Source organism: Theropithecus gelada, chromosome 5, assembly GCF_003255815.1.
Source record: "Theropithecus gelada isolate Dixy chromosome 5, Tgel_1.0, whole genome shotgun sequence".
Lineage (NCBI taxonomy): Eukaryota > Metazoa > Chordata > Mammalia > Primates > Cercopithecidae > Theropithecus > Theropithecus gelada.
The window spans coordinates 118413337-118434155 of NC_037672.1; the positions used below are offsets into that span (position 1 = coordinate 118413337).

The following is a 20819-nucleotide window of genomic DNA, read 5'->3' on the forward strand; positions in this document are numbered from 1 at the left end:
TCAAGCAATTCTCCTGCCTCAGCCTCCCAAGTAGCTGGGATTACAGGCACTCACCACCACGTCCAGCTAATTTTTGTATTTTTAGTAGAGACTGAGTTTCACCATGTTGGCCAGGCTGGTCTCGAACTCCTGACCTCAAGTGATCCACCCACCTTGGTCCCCCCAAATTGCTGGGATTACGGGCATGAGCCACTGTGCCTGATCCATTATCTCTTATTTCAACACGGTAGCTTTTTCTTTCAAGGAAGTGGGAGGAACCAACTTAACGATAGGTCCCAAGGTGCTGAACAGTCTAGGGGCCCCGTACATTGAGAAGGGCTTTTTAATTCAAACTGAGCACTAGAGCACACTTGGAGAGATGATAAAATCCCACCAAATCACCAGACTCCTCCATTTAAGGCTTTTTTGCTTTGTTTCTGATAGTCATTCAGTGTAGATTATTAAAAAATGATATGGACTACAAGTATCACAGCAGTAAGTCGTCTTTTAAAATTTCTATTAATGAATAAATTCAGAAAGCAAAGCCCTTAGGTAAAAATAAATAAATAATAATAATTTAAAATAAATAGCATGCTTCGGTTTCCAAAGGATTTTCATACAGATCAATCTTTTGTCTTTTAGCATCATCTTTGGGTGGGATTAAGTAAGGATGGATGTTATTATGCTCCTTGTACATATGAGGGAAGCAGAGCCTTGGGAGTGAGACTGATGTCTATCTTGTGGCTGGTGAGTGATAGAGAGAGTACCCATAGGACCACAGGGTTCTGACACCAGCCCACTGTCTTCCTACCACATCATATATATTCTAAATTCCAAGTCAGTTTCTACCTATAGCTGTAACTTCCCAGTTGATTTGCGAGCTGGTAATCTTGTTGTTTCTTTCCGCCCCATGTAAAACTTCAAGAGTTTAAAGTCAGTCCATGCCTTAAATTTGAATTACAAAGGTTGCTTAGACTAAATTACCTAGTGGTTCTGAGAGCCCTGGCAACCATCCCTTCCAGCACAATTAATTAAAGATATTTTAAAGAGGCGAATATTTCATTAAACAGACCTGGCTATTTTGGACATTTCTTTTCCATGAATAGTTTGCAGCACTGAACCATCCCCAACTCTTTTCTTTATCCAAAGTTCATAACCAATTTTACTGTACAGAATAAGCATCACCATAAGAGGCAGGAGGAAGAGGATGACAAGGATGAAGGTGGTATAGATCTTCTGGTGCACAGGGCTGGTCCACTCTTCTAAGCAGCAGATGTGTTCCTTTTCATATAGGAAGTCATATTTGATCTTTATAATAAGAAAAATTCATTAAAAGAACCAGTAGTCAGCATTAAAAGAACAGAAATCAGCCAAGTATTATTGCAACACATTTTTTAAGTTCTTTCAAATTTGTCCCCAGCATGTATTTCAAATGAGATACATTTTTCATTGTTCTTTTGTTGTGAAGCATAGTTTTTCCACTTCACTGCTTAAGGTCTTAAGAGTTTTATACCATCTTTTATATTCTAAATGGAATTCAGGTCCATGGCCTGTTTACTTTCATTTATTATCTTTGTCAACTTCTATTTCCACTAGCCACAAGTTTTCAGTTGACTGAAACAGCACTACATTTGCCAAAGTATATATCGTAAAATATTTTACAATATTTGCAATATAAAATACATGCTAGGTAGTTTAATATTAAATTATTTTGCTTCTTCAATTGTTGAGATAGATTTTTGAAAGGCATGAGACATCTTTCAGTTGAAAGGTACTGAGAGCCGTAATTTGTTACTGCTACTTCATATATTATAATGATCAGATTGCTTGGAAAGATATTAAAGAGGCAACTGGCAGCTTTTATTCTGAGATGAATGAGAAATTGGAATTCAAACTATTGCAAATATACAAATATTCAGATTGTACCTGCTGGTTTATTCATACTATTTCTGGTAGACTCATAAGCTCAAAACTATTATTAATAACATTTATAAATAATACAGAGTGCTTTAAGTGCTAGTTTAAGAACAAACTAAATATTTAAAGCATATTCAAAAGTTACTTTTTTGGGTAATAGGAATAAAAATGACAGATTTATCAAAACTATTGTCATTTTAGTCACTGTGGAGCTGAATACTTGGGTCTCAGATATATTTCTGCCTACATTCCCAGCAAATTTTATCACCAGTCTTCAACGTGAATTGAATGGGGGAAAGCAACTTTTTGGTTACTCATTAAAGGTAAGAAAATTCAAGTTCTGACCTAGGTGTTACTTACAAATGCAACTAGGAATAACACTCACTGAAAAATAATCTCAAGATTCAAACTCTCTGGAAATAAGATGTTAAAATGAAATTCATTCTGACTCTATGGAAGCAAAGCCGGCAAAGGCCAATGACCCGGGGGCATGGACTGACACATCTAAGAGTATGCTGGACTGGGCGTCTTGGATCAGGTTCACATAGCCCTAGGGACTACGGACTTCCTAACTTTGGCAAAGTCCTGACTATGGACTTCAGCAAAGACTTTCTGAGGGCATGCTCAGATGGTTTTATGGAAAATTTCAGATCTTCTATTTCTAAACACACACTTCTCTAAAACTCCACTGCCTAATATCGTCCCCAAGTTTGAAGTGTCACGCTGGGTCTACATTCCCATTTCCTCCATCATAAGCACCCTTCTCCCAACTTACCAAAGTCACATCTCTCACCCAAACTGAATCTCACCACGGGGCACCAAAACAAGAGATAATTCAATGACTGATGTTAGGGAAGCCACACTGATCAAGGCATTACAAACGCATGGCAGGGCTTTGTGCTACTCTCTCTCTTAAATATATTTCTATTCAGGGTAAAGCCTGGCAGAGAAAAAAAGGTATTTGACAGGTGTGGAGAAGTTGTGAATTCACATTTTTCATACAGTAAGGAGGCAGGAGCAATGACAACCTTAACCATCTCATTGCTTCTATCACCTGAAAACTGACAAATACATCACTCATGAGAGAGACAGCCCAGTACAACTGAAGCAGAGAGTGGCAGTGAGAAATGCTGAAGGCAGGGAGATTTGTATCATCCCTGTCATAAGTTCAGAGTCCCTGCAAGCTCAGGACAATATTAGGCAGTAGAATTTTCGAGAAGTATATGTTTGGGAATAGAAAATCTGAAATTGAAGAGTGAAGAAAGACCTGAAATTTTCCATAAAACCATCTGAGCATATGCCCTCAGGAAGTCTTTGCTTGTCCTAAAAGAATTTAGTAGTGAGACGGTGGCCATGGGATGCATATTAATACGTTTGGTTAATCAGATGTTTTCCTGACAGGGAGTAACTTTGACTGGACTGATCTGTTTGACAGTGAGGACTGGCTTTGCCAATGACATGACGCGCATTTTCTACAAACACAATTAATTATATATTTTAAAAATATTTAGAGTAGTTTTAAACATATAAAAATAATTTTTCTATATTAAATAAAATAAAATGCTTTTATTTTATTTAAAAATGGATACACCTGTTTGTTTTCTATGGGCTAGAAATGAACCACACGATTTAGAACTGAGTCATTATGAAAGGGCTCCACCAGTCTGGGCTTCCCGCTGGAGATAAGGGCAGCATCCACAGACAAGAGCTGGCATGATCCCTTGCCAGCTGGCCGAGGTCTCAGTGCGGTTATCTTTGAGAAGTCCTGAAGCAAGTAGTCAGTCACAGGCAATACCATCACACCTAGAGGGCACCGATTCTGGTGACATCTCCCCCTTTCCTCTCCCCATTTTCCTCATCAGCTTCTGACAAGAGAGAGGCAGCCAATGGTGTGGGGGGCGCGGGGAGAGAAGTGGGGCAGGGGAGAGAAAAAGAAACACAAGGAGAGGAAACAGAAGCAGCTGACCATAACTCCTTCACATTTCTAGGCCTGAAAACTATTCACACTGAGGGAAGGGAAAAATTGCAAATTGATTAAATAAGAGTATGGATTTATGTAATTCTATTCCTGGACAGGACAGTTTAATAACAAAACTCACACTATTCTTGTGAGTGAAAGTGACCAGAGAAATTTTATTATCTGACTGGAAGAGTTGCTCAAGATTTTTTCATCCATATTTCACCAAGAGGACTAAAAAAGTCCTCAGATGCATTTTTACAGCTAGCAAGGGAAAAAATAAAATTATTTTCTGCTCTCATCTGTGGAGTCCAGCTCATTCAATAAATTAGTTACATGAAAAAAAAATCAGGCTACTTTTTGAATGTTCTCTTATCTTAGGCTCATTTGTTATCCTTGAGGATGACATGACATGGACCGTAAAGTTTCACATTTGCCTATCTCTATTTTAAAAGGTACAAAGGGATAAATCATTTAAAACTTATCTTAGGGTATATGTGAGCAACCCCCTAGTGTCTTTGAAAACTGCTGCCTGGGTAGATCACCTATGCAAGACATGTTAAAGTTCACCCTAACAGACAGGCTGGGCTGTCTGAAACCAACTCAGCGCTCTCCTTCCTGTGAATCCCCATGCGTGGCTGGGCCTGTCTGACAAAGGTGTGGGGAAAGGAGAGAGGATGAATAAGATGATCTCCTGGCATGTTTCCAGTTAGAATTTCAATGTGTCAATGAATAGGAGGCAGGTAAGAAAAGACTTATGAGAGTCAACTAAGTAAATAATTTATTACAATTTTTTTTACGTGACTTAAAAATAAAAGAAAAACTTAGAGCAATCATTCAACTCTTAAAATGTAACAAAACATTTGAGGACACTGGGAAAAGCATGCTCAGCTTGCAGGAAAATGTAGAAACTGACCTGTGTATTTTTCAAAAATTGTATTTTAAGCATTAGAGTCCTAACAATGTATCAGGAAGAGCTAGGTAAAACAGAGAAAATGAACCTTAAAAAATCATTTTATTCCACTTGAAAGACCTCCAGTGAAATAGCTGAGGTCATACAAATTTGCTGTATTGCTCATGCAGGAAGGAAAATAATTACAATTAAGAAGGGTGAGAAAATAGTTCAACAACATGATTATCCATCCCAGCTGGAGTCTACCTCAAGTTGTTGCACGTGCCACATGGGTGATCCCACGATGACTGCCACCAGCCAGACCACACCTGTAAAAGTGTTAAAGTCATCAGAGTATGACACATCCATGCATAATTATCTAACCATCAAGATTCCCTATAGGAGGGCAGCTGTTCTCTGCCCTAGGGTAGTGCCATGGTCTCCCCTGAGGTTCATGCTTCCACTCTTTCACCATCCTCAAAACTGTTGCTGGAATAAACTCCCTAAAACAAGTTTTAAATGTTTAATAGTGTTCCATTGCCTACAAGATAAAACCTAGTTTCCTTAGCATGGCCCATGAGGTTCTCTACCATCTCAATTGTCTGTCTCTCCTCTTCCATTTCAGTCCATGCTATTCACATTGCAGTCCTCTACTGAGGAGTCTGCAGCACTGGTTTCAGTTCCTGTATCCCAGAATGCACTGTGCCACTCCCTGGCCACCCTATTCCCAGTGTCTATCTGTGGACTCATTTTCCAGGACTTGACTCAGAAATCACATTCTCTGGGGAACCTTTGAAGGCTGCTGCTATTTCCAAATAAGCTGACTACTAATTCCCTGTTGTCTCTACATGCCCTCTAGTGCAGTGTCTTGGTTGCCCTTACTGACTTCTCAATTCCCTACAAATTCCTCGAAAGCAAACACAATGCCATTTATTTTTGTGTTTCCTCAAACAAGAGTTCTGGGAAAATTCCTGGCCCTCTGTAGGGGCTGATCCATGTTTGTGGAATGGATGAATAACTTTTAAACATGGCATGGACCACTCTCTATCACCTCTTTTTAAAATCAAATGTACATTTATCTTGAGCACCATAACATGGACATTATTTTCTTATTTAGAAAACGAACACTGATAACTTCAGAAACCAGAATGCTCTTTCCAAATTTCCTGTCTTCCACAAACTTGTTGAGAGGGATTGCTTTAATGATGTACTCTTAGAAAAGAAAAAAAGGGATTAACTACCAACAACAATTTCAACTCATGTGTTTTAACAGACGTGGAAAAGGACAGAACCAAGAGCCCCAACTTTGATTTGGGGGAAAAGTTTCCAGCTCGAACTCTGTTTGTTCTTTCTACATTGGGTGGAATGTTAAGAGCACAGTTTATTGCTTTGGGTTTCAATGACTCAATTAAGCCATTATTAGGGTTTATTATAAAGAAACACATAATCTGGTGCTGCCTATAAAAATTCATCATGATCCAATGATACCTGGCAGCTGTAGGACTCACAGGTCTGGCTGGCTGGCTGTCTCTATTTCTCACTCTCCCGCTCTCTCTCTTTTCTGTCTCCCTATTACCATACACATCTGTTCTATTTTAATCACATATAGTTATCTTATGTCCAATCATTTTTCTGGACTTTAGTACAAATTCTCGAGGAACTGAGTCTAATTTGTATAGCTCATTGCCTACCTTCCTGGACGGTTCTGAGATAGAAGGGCTACAGTTAGATGAACAATACAGACACAGTGACCACATCTGGGCAAGAAAGCCTGGAGGATCTAGGCCAAGCTTGTCCAATCTGCGTGTGGCCTAGGAAGGCTTTGGATGTGGCCCAACACAAATTTGTAAACTTTTTAAAAATATTATGAGAGTTTTTTGCGATATATTTTTAAAGTCATCAGCTATTGTTAGTGTTAGTGTATTTTATGTGTAGCACAAGACAATTCTCCTTCTTCCAATATGGCCCAGGGAAGCCAAAAGATTGGACATCCTCTGTCTAGGTCTAGGCAATCTCAGCTGGAAGGAGGAATGGGACGTGACAGACAAACAGTGACTGACAAGGCTGGGTCACAGTGTGACAGAGCTACAGGAGACATTAGACAACAGTTCACAAAAGCCCCCATGGCGAGATGAGTCTAGTTGATTTTAAAACCTTGTTTCCTATGTCTCTTTTGAGTAGGAACTCCCTTGACTGCCTATTATCAACTATGCTTTGAGATGTTGTCACTCTCGCCAGTTCTCTTTCCTTTAAATAACTCCCCTCCCCCATGTAATCCTTTCCTTACTCGCTTTCCATCCCCACATGCTGTTTTCAGGTGTTATGATGTTGGAAGGATGTCAATTATTAAACGCCCAGAAATCTCTGAATTCTTAACAGGAAAGATATGACATGAAATTAAAACTAACTAAAACTAACACCTTTCTCCCCTAATGATTTAGCTATTATTTTCAAGCTATTTAAAATGACTTTGGCATTGCAAAGCCTGCAGGGGTTCTTTCTGTAATTCCACAACCCAATACTGGCTAAATTCTTACAGCAGAAATAAATGTTTACTCATTCTTCTCAAGTGAGATATTAGTAAAAATTGCTTTATTTGATTATCACATTAGTTGCTTGCTACACCTCTGGTTATTTGCTATATTAAATTCAAACTACTGTGAAGCACATTAAGGTTTTAAATGGCTCAATTATAATTACTGAATAGAGAAATGCTTCCATTTTACTGTGTTAGACCTTAGGGTATTGCTTCAAATTTACCATTTACCATGAGGTATGTGTTCATTGTGACTTACTGACTCAGTAACAATTACAGCAAGCTGGCGATCCAGAAATGCCTAAAGCAAAAGTATGAAGTGGGTGGAATGTGCCTTTGCCAGGCATCCCCAGCACTCAGAACCCACTGTTCTCATGTACCCTGTCACTTTCTACCCTTGTGTACTCATCACAAGAGCAGCACCCCTGTTCTCCACTTTTCTAAAACCACATTTCCTGCTCCCTATCATTATCAACCTGCCTGGCCAGGTGCAGTGGCTTACACCTGTAATCCTAGTATTTTGGGAGGCCAAGGAGTACAAGGAGAGGCCGAGGGGGAATGGCTTGAGCCCAGGAGTTCAAGATCAGCCTGGGAAACATAGAGAGACCCCGTTCCTACCAAAAATAAAAAAATTAGCTGTGTGTGGTGGTGAGAACCTGTGGTCCCAGCTACTTGGGAGGCTGAGGTGGGAAGATCATTTGAGCTTGGGCGGCTGAGGCTGCAGTGAGTTGTGATCACACTACTGCACTCCAGCCTGGGCTACAGAATGAGACCTTGCCTAAAAAAGAAAAAAAAAAAAATCGACCTGCCCTTGTTAGCTTAACTTAGAGTCTTCTTATCTCAAGTTGATAATTCCCAGCTGGGCGTAGTGGCTCATGCCTGTAATCACAGCACTTTGGGAGGCTAAGGCAGGAGGATCACATCAGCCCAGATATTTGAGACTAGCCTGGACAATGTAGTTGACACTCTGTCTCTAAAGAAAAAAAAAAAAGATGACAGTTCTCAATCTAATGAACGTTAATGTGGCATTGCCACTGATAGGTTGTCTTAGATTCACCGAACGTAGTGCTCAAACATTAAAGACGTAAACTGAAAATGTATATCCAAAATGATACATTTTCAGTGCTGAGGTTAGCCTAAAAGAGAGATGGTGTGGAGGTGGAGGCAAACAGGGAAAGCACTGAAACTCTGAAATTATATTCCAATGCCTACAAGTTAGATAAGAAGCTACTCTTCTAGCTTAAAAATATGGTTCTCTTTATTCTGTAATGAAAAATGTCACTCACGCTGCCATTGGCACATCCAGTGGCCTCACCTAGCATTGTGAAAGCCCTTCGGTTGGTGTATTGCCACTTCATTTTAAAAGGATGCACAAGTCCCTGGTGCCTTTCCACAGCAATACAGGTCATAGTGAGGATTTCTGTCACAACAGCGGTAGACTGGACAAATGGCACCATCTTGCAAATGAAAGCACCTGCAGCAAAGAAATAGGACAAATCATACATCAAAACAAAAAGAATAAAGGTTTCATCTGTGTCTTTGTAATTATCACAATCAGTTCATTCTGAGCCTCTGCCAAAAAGTTTGATAACTGTAATTACACTGTAGACACAAAATAATTGAAAAATGTTGCATTGGCTTATCTTTCTCCCTCTAACTGAATTCTACGTTCCTAAATGCTATGCAATTATGTATAATAAGACAATGAGAGGACAAATCCGTATCTAGCCATAGAAACAGTGGAAAAAAAGCAATATGACCTTTGCTTGGGGAAGGGCAAAGTCATTGTGAACTGGCCGCCTGGGCTCTACACTACAGAGTAATCTTTGACTCTCGGTTTTCTTTTGGCTTCCTGTCAAATCACAACAAAGGAATAGTTCTCATCAAAGACTCCCATATTTCTTCTTTTATCATTTATTCTCCATTGGCTCCCTGTCTAAGACTTTATATATGTATTACACCATTATACTCCAAACTGATTTTACTTTCTCTAATGCAATGGTCTCAAACTGGTAGCCACTAGGCAAGATTTGGCTTCAAAACATGCTTTATTTGGTTTACATAATAGTTTAAAATATTTGTCAATCTTTTAAAATGTTTATACTATCTGTCTGGCCTCTTTACCATCTGGATTTGTGAGTCTTGGTCTGGCACCTCTGGTCTTGAACCCATGCTGCTGGCTGCTACCAAATTCATGATTCCCAGCTGCCAGAGAATCACAAACTCAGGGAATATGAAGTTGGAAGACTCATCAGAGGTTATCTAGTCCTAGTTTATACCAAAAGCAGAAATCCTCTCTTCAACTTCTCTCCGAAATGCTCTGCTGAGCTCTGCTTAAATACAGGTTGAACATCTCTAATCCCAAAATCTGAAATGCTCTAAAACCCAAAGCTTTTTTGAGTGCTGATATGATGCCACAAGTAGAAAATCCCACATCTTCCCTCATGTGACAAGTCACAGCCAAAACACACAAAATTATTTAATATATTGTACACAACTACCTTAAGGCTATGTATGTAAGGTATATAAGAAGCATAAATGAATTTCATGTGTAGACTTCGATCTCATTGCCAAGATATCTTATTATGTCTACAAATATTTCAACATTCCAAAAAATCTGAAATCTCAAACACCTCTGGTCTCAAGCATTTCAGAGAAGGAATACTCCATGGGAGGTCTCCTTACTTTCATAGCCCTGCTTCGGGTCTTTGCATGGCTTTTCCAGCTCCTTGGAATGCTGTTCTCTGAGATCAATCCCCCACATCCTTCCCTGAAGTCTGCTCAAATGTCACTGTGATGGCTAACTCTATGTGTCCAGTTGACTGGCTTAAGGAATACCCAGACAGATAGAAAAATGTACTTCTGGGTATGCCTGCGAGGGTGTTTCCAGAAGAGATGAGCATTTGAATCAGAAATGAGTGGAGAAGATCCTCCCTTCCCGGTGTGGTTGGGCAGCATCCAATCCACTGAAGGCGTGAATAGAACACAAAGGCACAGGAAGGATGAATTTGCTCTCTACTGAAACTGGAACGTGCACCTTCCTCTGCCCTTTGACATCAATGCTCCTGGTTCCCACACACCTTCTGACTCAGACTGGGACCTACATACACAGCTCCCCAGGCTCTCGGGCCTGCAAGCTTGAACTGGATCTCCACCACTGGCTTTCCTGGGTATCTAGGTGGCAGATAGTGGGTCATGGAACTTCCCAGTGTCTGCAACTGAGTGAGCCAATCCCTCATAATTAATCTCTCCTAAATATCTCCAAATATCTTATTGGTTCTGTTTCTCTGTAGAGCCCTGATTAACACAGTCACCTTCTCAATGAGGCTGACCTACTCTAACAATCATATTTGTAATTGAGCCTGTCCCATTCCCTATCTCCTCTCATTCCTCATCTCTTTTATTCTACTTTTTTCCCATAACTCTTTCACATGTTAACATACTGATATATAATATATATGCTGCTAATTTGTTTTTTATTTTTATTATTTTATTGTTTTATTATTTATTTACCTCTACTAAAATATATATAATGCCCGAGCAATAATTTTTGTCTATTTGTTTCACTGATGTATTCCCAGCTTTAAGAATGGCAATACGGTAGGCCATTAATAAATATTCACTGAATTGAAAAGAACAAATGAGTAGGAGGCTCGTCACTCCTAAAGGCATCCCATTCTATTTAAGAGAGGCGCTAATTAGAAAAAGTGCTTTTAAACTCCACTCATTTCTAGCTTTGTTCTCAGAGTCTCAGAACCAACCATGCTTTCCAAACAGTGGCTCCACATGTATTTGACAGAAGCCTTTGTGTCACTCCTGTCTTTCCTAGTTGTCTCAGCTGTTTCTCATTTGCTATGTTTTCAGAGCTTTAAAAGGTAAATGGAGAAGGGAACCCCCATGGACCATGGCCATGCACTAGGCAGAAGGGAACTCACCAATGTTCAGGATATGGCTTGGCCAAGGCAGAAACTGTGGGACTGTATTGGCTCCCCAAGGCTGAACACCCTCTTCTGTGACTGAAACTGATGTTTACATCAGCCTTCTGTGCTGGACTTTCCAAATGATTGGCTTCTGTTGAACTTGAAATCAACTTGAAACGAAGTGGATCACTTTAATAGAAATTTCGTTAACCCAAGACTCCCTTACCTCCTATCCTATGCCTAAGGGGAAAAACGTACTTAGATATCACTCTAGATACTCCCTTCCCAATCCTTTTTGGGGGCTCCAAATGGCAACCCAAGAACCAATCCCACTCACTTCTATTCCTTGTTACAGTTTCCCAAGAGAAAATCCTGTTCAATTTTAAGGCCCTCTTTTGTTTAGAAAGATGGTTTAGATGCCAACGGTGGGAATTTACTTTCAATGTTAATAAATTCCACTGTGTTTGAATACTTACTATACTGTGAATAAATCAGTTTACCTCAAATCCTGGTTTGGATGTGATACTTGAATAAATGAATATGGGTATAAATTATTAATCTGCATATTTATTCTAGGTTTTATCTCTTTTCTTGCAAATTTAATCTGAACTTTTTCTATTGAGAAGAATCTTGTACTTTTAAACGTTTTATAAACAATTTGGTTGAAAGGAAAGATATTTTAAATACTGCTATTCAAACAAAAGAGAATTTTTGCTGCATTCATTGTAGTGTTATCTCATTATAGTGTTATCCATCCCAAATATATTCAGTTTGTGTATTACAGCACAGGATGTCTGTCAATTGATTCATTGATATCAGGATACACTCTGATTCTGCTTTATCTGATCTCTTAGCCACTCTGAGCCTCAATTTCATCATTTGAAAAAAGGGATTAATAACACCCATCTGGTGCTGACCAGTTGATGGGTGCAGCACACCAACATGGCACAAGTATACATACGTAACAAACCTGCACATTATGCACATATACCCTATAACTTAAAGTATAATTAAAAAAAAAAAAAACACCCATCTGTCATAGGACTGATGTATTTCAAAACGTGACAAAAACACCTAATACTGGATACATTCTTTAATAAATGGCAGCTCTTTTATCATTGGGCAGCCCTATTAAAAGAATTAAGGTAAATACGATACACTTGGGGATGACATGTTCTTTGTGGATAAACTGACCATTAAAGAACACCTAATCTAATAACCTTATTTCCCAGAGAAAGACACTGCAGTTTAAAGAAGTTAAATGATGCGCTCATGTCCGCACATCTATTTATTGATAGAATGAGTCCAGGTTGTCTGACTCCAGTTCCTTTCATTACGTCACCCTCACTTATCTTATGCCCAAGCTATGTGGCAGTTTTCTTGTCTACCTGCTCATAAATCATCTGTTTAATAACCCACCTGTGAATTTCACACCAAGCTGTAGTATAATCTGTCATTTTACCGTTTTAATAAATTTGGAACAGCATTTGCCCTATTCATTACTTCTGACATTTCTCCAACCAGCTCTCTAAGAAATTACTGACAGTGTTTCCTTGATCACATTTCCAAGTTTCTTCAAAGTTCTGTCATGTAATTTATCTAGGATGTAGGTTTGAGTTCTTTTAAAAATAGGTACATGCGCTTTTGCTATCTACTTACTTATCTTGGATATTTATTTTCATTCTAAACATTTGCCCTTTTTAATTGAGAGAGCATTTTTCAAGGTCTAGAAGACTAATACAAAATAAACATTGAAGAGTTCTGGTTTTTCTCTGCCCTTCATTAAGCCTGACTATCATCAAACCTCCCTTTCTTTTTCAGCTTCTTGTTCTGGTAATCTCTTTGTTAGCTCTTCAGTCAGCTTATTCTACCTTTTATCTTTCCCAGTGTGAACTGTATGGGTCTAAATTATTCGTAAGAATGAGTCTTGTGAAATTTCTTCCCGTGAACATGGTAATTGTAAACTGGGATAATCCTACATTCCCTGCAAAGGGCACTGTTTACTTGGGATGTCCTTTTTTTTTTTCCTTACAGGACAATCAGATGTTAATATCAAAGCTGTGCTTCTTAAAGTCAGCCTGGAATGGGTGTTTCTCATATTTTGATATTCCAGCATCCACCTCACTTCTCCAAATGGCAACATGATTTCTTTTTAGAATATTAACTCTCCCCCACTGTGGGCAGGTTAGGTAAGAGCTCCTACTTAGGAGGACAAAGCAGTAATAGGTGAGATCCTTTTTAGTGTTGAAAGGTTGAATGCAGATGAAAGAGAGATTTGGGGAGGTGTGGTCACGTGCTCACCAGATCATAAGTGCTAACAGGTCACTGCTGAGTTATGGCTACTGAACTCTGAGGTCCCTTGGTCGCTTTCTGTTGTAGATCCATTCGTTCAGCTTCACACTGATCCTGTGAGCCTTCAACATCCTTCCAATACATTCCCTTCTCTTGAGCTACTTAGCTATCAACTGTTGCTTGCAACGAAGTAGAATTATTTGATATACTTCTCTTTTGCTACCTTATTCTCTGGAAGGTAGGTTTTTTAAAATGTAGCGTACTGTGGGCTATGTTCTCTCTGTGTGTACTGTTAACTCTAAGATTAGACAGTCCTCAATCCTACTACTACAGTTTGCCTCCACTGCTGCTTCCATTTCTACTATGTCTGACTCTTGGGATAGAGGCTACAATCATTTTATTTTGCCTGCTGGATTAGGAACAATTGCTTTGGTTTAATATCTGCTGCCTTCAATTTCCAACTTTACACATTTATATAACTTTATTGTGCAAAACATGAACCTTTTGCTCTCACTGAGAATGGGGTTCACTCTCCTATCCACTCAGCCACCACCACACAGAGCAAGTCTCAATTCAAAGAGAAGCAAGACTACATTATTTCTAAACATGATGTTTGAAAATTGAAAACAGTTTGGGCAGTGTTTGTATTCACTTTAGTGTGTAACAGTGACTTTAAAAAGGATCTGAATGGAAAGAACAGAATGAAAAAAAAAACAGTCTTTAACCGTAAAGATTAAAAACATTATTAATTTAGAAAATGGTATAACGAGGTATAATTGCATGAAAGTATCTAATGATAAGAACTACTCTGAATAATTGTTCCAAGGTTATTGAAAAACAAGTGAATAGACACATTGCAGTTTCATAAAGGAAAGGTTACTTGATGCAACCACTATTTGAAATAATGGTCTAACAGATTATAAAACAAACTGGCATGTAATTACCTTAATTTAATGTACCCAATAAACAAATCATATTCAAACAGTCTATGCATCCTTGTCCCAATACAACCTGTAGGTTTCTAGTTGCATCTAACGTGTTTCATAATTAAGCAGCTTCTAATAAGCAAATTTACCAAATCTTGAATCCTATTTCACTCCCCTCAACCACATCCTGTTGTAGAAGAGTAGGAAACAAGTTAAATATAGCCAAGATTAGAACTGTTGTACAAGTGTGGCTGAGAACCACACAAGAACAGACCTATGGACTTCTTCAACTGGAAAGCCCTTCCAGAGAAGATCCAGACTTGTGGCTCCATCAGTGTTCCAGGGAGCACTATATTTCTACACGGTGCTGTAGGAGTTGCCTACAGAGAGGGGCAGGCCAAATGTGAAGAGGCAGAGAGGGCTCCAAGCTCCAGCCCTGCATCAACTAAAGCAGCTCCAACTGTATATAGCGTAATTTGCTGGGGTCCCAGCATCTAAAGCATCTGCAATTTTAAGGAATATTTTATAAGACCCCAAAGTAGACTCATCTGATATACACTGGAATATTCTGCTGATTTAAACTGTAAAGACTAAAGATGAGAACCTTAATTGCTAAATATTTTCAAAATAGATGTATGGTTGGCCTCTTCTAAAATCTCAGCCCTCCCAATAATTATTCCTATTATGCATAATACCATTACAAAGCACTCCAAGTGATTATCTTGTGACTTAGAAACTTTCCACTAACACTTTTATCTGTATAACAGGAGAGAGGGAAAAATTTTATCCAGAGGAAGGAAAACCTAGCTCAGGGAAAAGTGGAAGACAAGAGAAGAGGCTGAAGGAACCTCAGCTTCTGATGAGTGAAGGGAAATGGAGAAAAGTCCTATGGCTGCCAGGTGCCGAAAGAAAGATGAGTAAAGAGACTGCAGTGGGAAACTTACAGGTGAAGAAGATGAGCCATTTTTTCTCTAGGATTCTTTCTGGATTCATAAAAGGAGACAGAGGTTGCCCTGCTGGCCCTGAGGGGGACACTTACCTCATTCTATGTATGTACCACAGTCGGTTTAACCATTCATCACAGGAGGACATCTGGGTTGATTCGTTTTTGACTTACAAATAAAGCAACTGTTTGTATACAGGTTTTGGGTGATTTTCGTGTCTTTGGATAAATGCTCAAGAATGTAATTTCTGAGTTGCATGGTAATCATATATTGTTTTAGAAGAAACTACCAAACTCTTTTCCAGAGTAGTATCATCTTACATTCTTGCTGGCAATGTATAATTGATTCCGTTTCTCTACATTCTCACCAGCATTTGGTGTTGTCTCTAATTTTATTTTCACCATTCTGATAGCTGTGTAGTAATATATCACAGTGGTTTTCATTTGCATTTCCCTGATGGCTAATAATGCTGAACATCGTCTCATGTGCTTATCTGTTATCTTTATATCCCCTTTAATGAAATGTTTCTTCATATCTTTTCTTTATTTTCTGACTGGACTGCCTTTTTACTGTTGAGTTTTGAGAGTTCTTTGCATATTGTAGACACTAGTCCTTTTTCAGATAGGTGCTTTTTAAATAGTTTCTCTCAGTCCGTAGCTAGTCATTTTATCTCTTCACATGGGCTTTCATAGAGCAAGTGTTTAATTCTGATGAGGTTCAGTTCATCAATTGTTCCTCTTATGCACTGTGATTTTAGTGTCAGTTAAAAATTCTGAGAACTCTGTGTCTAGTTCTAAACTTTTCTCATTAAAAAAAAAGTTTTATAGTGTTACATTTACATTTAAGTCTACATAATACCTTTTGAGTAAAATGTTGTATAAGGCGTGAGATTTACTTTAAGGTTTTGTTTGTTTGTTTTGACCTATAAGTTTGCATTTGCTCCAATACTATTTGTTGAGTAGGCTATCCTTTCTCCACTGAATGGCACCTTTGTCAAAAAATCAGTGGACTACATGATGTAGATCTCTTTCTGGGTCCTCTATTCTGTACCATTGATCTACGTCTATTCCTCCACCAACACCACATCATCTTGATTATTTTATATACCTAGTAAGCCTTAATATTGGGTAGGGTGATTTCTCTCACTTCGTTCTTCTTTATCAACATGGTTTTAGCTATTCTAGGACCTATGTCTATTCACATAAATTTTAGAATAAGCTTCTCTACACTTACAAAAATTCTTGCCCAGATTTTAGGAGAAATTACATTAAACCTATAGATCTATTTTGGGAAAACTGGCATCTTTAATATGTTGAATCTTCCAATCCACAAACACAGTGTCTCTCCATTTATTTATGTATTCTTTAATTTCTTTCATCAGCATTTTTGTAATTCTTAGCATACAGAATCTATACAAATTTTGGTAAGTGTGTGTCTAAATATTTTATTTTCTTTGGAGTAATTTTAGGTGGTATTGTATTGCTCATTTCAGTTTCTGCATGTCACCTGTTAATGAAACGGGAAAAGTTCCCTTGTCCCCCTCACAGGGCCTGTGATGGGGTTGTGGCTCGATTCTTCAGTACCCTGCTGCTCAAAACCCATGGAGGGAGCAGGCAGATGGGCAGGTCATGGGGCTCTGACCCCATGGCAGTGTCTAGGGATGAATGTTTACCGCTCCTGAAGCCCTGCTGGGCATGTGCTACAGGTTGCTCTTTTAGTTTTGCCCTTTGTAGGCAGTTTGTGTTAGTCAGCTCAATTAGATCCTCTGCCTTATCACAAGGACAGAGGGCTTTCTGTATCCTGGGATTCTTGCCTTGGTATACCGGAAGAATTGGATCACCTGTGGGCTTGGAGAATGAGTGCAGGGATTTTTATTGAGTGATAGCTCTCGGTGAAGTGGATGGGGAGGCCAGAATGGGGATGGAGTGGGAAGGAGTGGGAAGGTGGTTTTCCCATGGAGTTGAGTCATGGGCTGTCATCTGACTGCCCCGGCCAAACTCTGTGGTTGTTTTGCCGACTGGTTGCCTGCTGGCATCTGCTGGTGCATGGCCGTGTGCTCTTAGGCTGGTGCGCTCCTTTGAACTTCCAGCTGCTTGTGTCTTCTTCCACTAGCGTGTTCCTTTTGATGTCCAGCTGTTTGTGTCTGTGCCCACTAGGGTCTCAGGGTTTTTATAGGCACCGGATGAGGGCGTGGCAGGTCAGGGTGGTCTTGGGAAATATAACATTTGGGCACAAAAACAGAAATGCCTGTCCTCACCTAGGTCCATAGGCACAGACCTGGGGGCGGAGCTCTAGCCAGGGACCATGTCCTTCCCTTCCCAGCACTTCCCTGCCCCTCTTCCTGTATCATTAATCTATAGAAATGTGATTGTGTCTTTATCTTATGTGCTGTGACCTTGCTGAACTCACTTATTACCTCTAGGTGTTTTTGTAGATTCTTTGGACTTTTCTACATAGAAAATAGTGTCATCTGCAAATATAGATACTTTTGTTTCTTCCTTTCCAATCTGCATATGTCTTACTTATTGTCCTTCTTTCTCTTAGTGGCTTCTACTTTGAGTGCAGTTTTGCATAAGAGTGGTGAGAAGCAGACATCTTTGCCTTGTTCTCAATCTTAGAAGAAAAACATTCAGTCTTTCACCATAAAATATGATGTTAGCTGTAGGTTTCTTGTAATGCTGTTATCAAATTGAGAAATCGCCTCTGTATTACTAACTTGCTGAGAATTTTTATCACAGATGAGTGTTGAAATCTGTCAAGTGTTTTTCTTTGTTAATTGGTGTAATCATATGATTTTTCTTCTTTAGCTTGATGGATATGGTAGATTACACTGAGTTTGGAATTTGAGCCAGCCTTGCATACCTGGAATAAATCCTACTTCATCATGATGTATAATCTTTCTTATACATTGTTGGATTCTGTCTGGCATTATATTGATATTTTGTATGCCAGAGTTCATAAGAGCTATTGGTTTGCAGCTTTCTTGCTATTGAACTCTTTCTCTGGTTTAAGCGTCAGGGCAATGAAGGCCTCATAAAGTAAGTTGGGAACTATTTTTTCCAATTCTGTTTTCTGGAAGAGTTTGTGTAAAATTGGTGTTAACTCTTTTTTAAATGGCAAAATTTCCAGTGAAAGCACCTGAGCTTGGAAACTTCTTTCTTGAGAGCTTTTTAATTACAAATTCAATTTTTTTTATCTCTTACATTAAAAATTTTTTATCAAAGAATTATGAGCATGTGGTTTAAAATCAGAAAGGCTACAATAAAAAAGAGTAAGTGTCTGCCTATTTCCCAACAACCACTTGTTTTTAATTCTACTGTTGGGGGCACTACAATCTCTAAATAAATTGCCTTACACAGCTTTTCTTTTGATTTATTGATTTCAGATGATATATAGATTACCTTCTTTGGTAGATGGGCTATTGGTTCGCTTTTGTCATTTCCCACTGTTGCTTCTCCTACAGCTTCTAATTTTCTTACAGTTATAACACTGTCTTCAATAACTTATTTGGAAAGGTTTTAGGGGATGTATTTCTTAAATTCTAACATGTAGTTTCTTCTACTTTGACTTTTAAAGTAATATATTAACACCCTCTTCATTAGTCTATTAGCTTCCAACAGTTTATCTTGTCCCCCACTTGTGAGATGATGCCTCATCTCTGTACCTCTCTCCTCCTATTTTTGCATTCTTCTTTCTCCAAATGTCTTGTATTTTTACATTTACATTTACTCTATCTAAAGACTGATAGCTTTTCATTCTGTTCTACAGCCATATTAAGTATTATTCCCTTGACCTACTTTGTAATTATAAAAGATTAAAACCATATACAGCATTTTAATTACCATGACTAATATTAACTACAAAGCCAATGTGTATGTTTTAAACATATCTCCCTTTTAGTGACTTTATAGTCAAGATCCTTGTGAATATATCTATTGCTCTAAAGCATACCGTATTTTAATCGGCTTTTTATATGGATGTAACTTTTTTATAGAGTATTTTTGTTTATTTAATTTTTCCTAGAGTTTTGGGTTGTGTTTCTTTTTTCTAGTTGGAAGAAGAAGCATATATCTTCTTCACCACAGTATAGTAGTTTAGAGTATAGGCTCTAGAATTGGGCTGTCTGAGTTTGAATCATGGGTCCATCACTTGCTAACTGTGACCTAAGGCAAATTATCTTACTTCACTGTGTCTTGGGTTTTCTTATCTATAAAATGTAAAAATAATAACAGTACTTCCCTCATAGGACTCTTGAAGGATTAAATGAGAAAACAAGCCTACTGTGTTTAGGCCAGTGTCTAGTACTATGTGAAAATGCATTAGCTATTCTTATTATTATCATCATCATCATTATCATTTTTTACTAGTACATCTCAACTTTTAACACCACACATATACTGCTTGGAATCAATTCCACTGTTTGTTATTTTAATACTTCTTTCTAGAAGACCACTGACTTCCAATTTTGATGACTGCAGGCTGTGTTTTGCTTTGTTTTGTTTTTAATGATCACTCTACAGCTGTCATCATTAAATTCATTTTCAATCGATTTCTTCTCTGGTTTTTTTAATTTCATGGTTTTTCATTTCTTGTATTTTACCCATATTTTGCATAATATTTTTCAAGTAACTTCTTCAAAATAATAAGGCAAGTAAGTTCTTTACATTCTTATATATCTTAAAATGGCTGTAGTTTGACCTAAATTCAACATCATCTGCCTTTAGAATGTTGAAGACCTTACTTTATTGACTTTTAGCATCCACTGTTGGTGCTAACCTGTCTATATTGTCAGCTTGATTTTTGCTCCCTTATAAATATCCTGGTTACTATTCGGAAGATTTTATTGATCTTTTTGTAACTAGAAGTCTGAACTGTTATGGGGATGTGTTGAAACACGTGTCATTTTTTTTTTTACTCTTTTTCCATAGCCCTGTGTGTACCTTTTACATTTGGCAACTCTCAGTCCTTTACCTCTGTGCTTTTCTTTGTGTCTTTAAGAAATAACTCCTATTGATCAGCTATTGGAATTCCTGAATTGATCCTCCTATGTTTATACCTTTTATATATAGATATAGATTTGCCTATTTGCCCCACATTATGGAGACGTTCTTGTTTTTGTCTTCCAACCCTTCTAATTTATGTATAATTTCAGCAATATTTTTACTTTCAAAAGCTATTCTTGCTCTTAAAATATTTCTTTTCAAAGAAGCTTGTTCTTGATCTATGAAGTCAGTCTCATCTTAAATCCAGACACATACCCCCAATTTAATATCAGAAACCCATTCCTGAAAATGAGACAGTCTATATGGAAATGTGCCCTGGTCACCTATTTCCTTTTGTTTAAAAGGCCAAATTAAACTTCTAACAGATTTCATTAAGTATAACTAAAACATAGGAAAGCCAGCATTTAAAATATAATATCTTAAAATAATTGGTCTAATTGATTGCAAAACAAT

The 20819-nt window shown here is 38.2% G+C and overlaps 1 protein-coding gene across 1 annotated transcript in view; it reads right to left on the reverse strand.

The window, feature by feature from the left end:
* The window catches only part of QRFPR (pyroglutamylated RFamide peptide receptor), a 62390-nt gene that overhangs the window by 3669 nt on the left and 37902 nt on the right, over positions 1 to 20819 (reverse strand). The window contains exons 2-4 of the mRNA XM_025385938.1: positions 8597 to 8755; positions 5013 to 5074; positions 1052 to 1287 (exon numbers count right to left, since the gene is read on the reverse strand). Of these exons, the coding sequence (XP_025241723.1) occupies positions 1052 to 1287; positions 5013 to 5074; positions 8597 to 8755 (457 nt within the window). The remainder of the gene's footprint in view (positions 1 to 1051; positions 1288 to 5012; positions 5075 to 8596; positions 8756 to 20819) is intronic.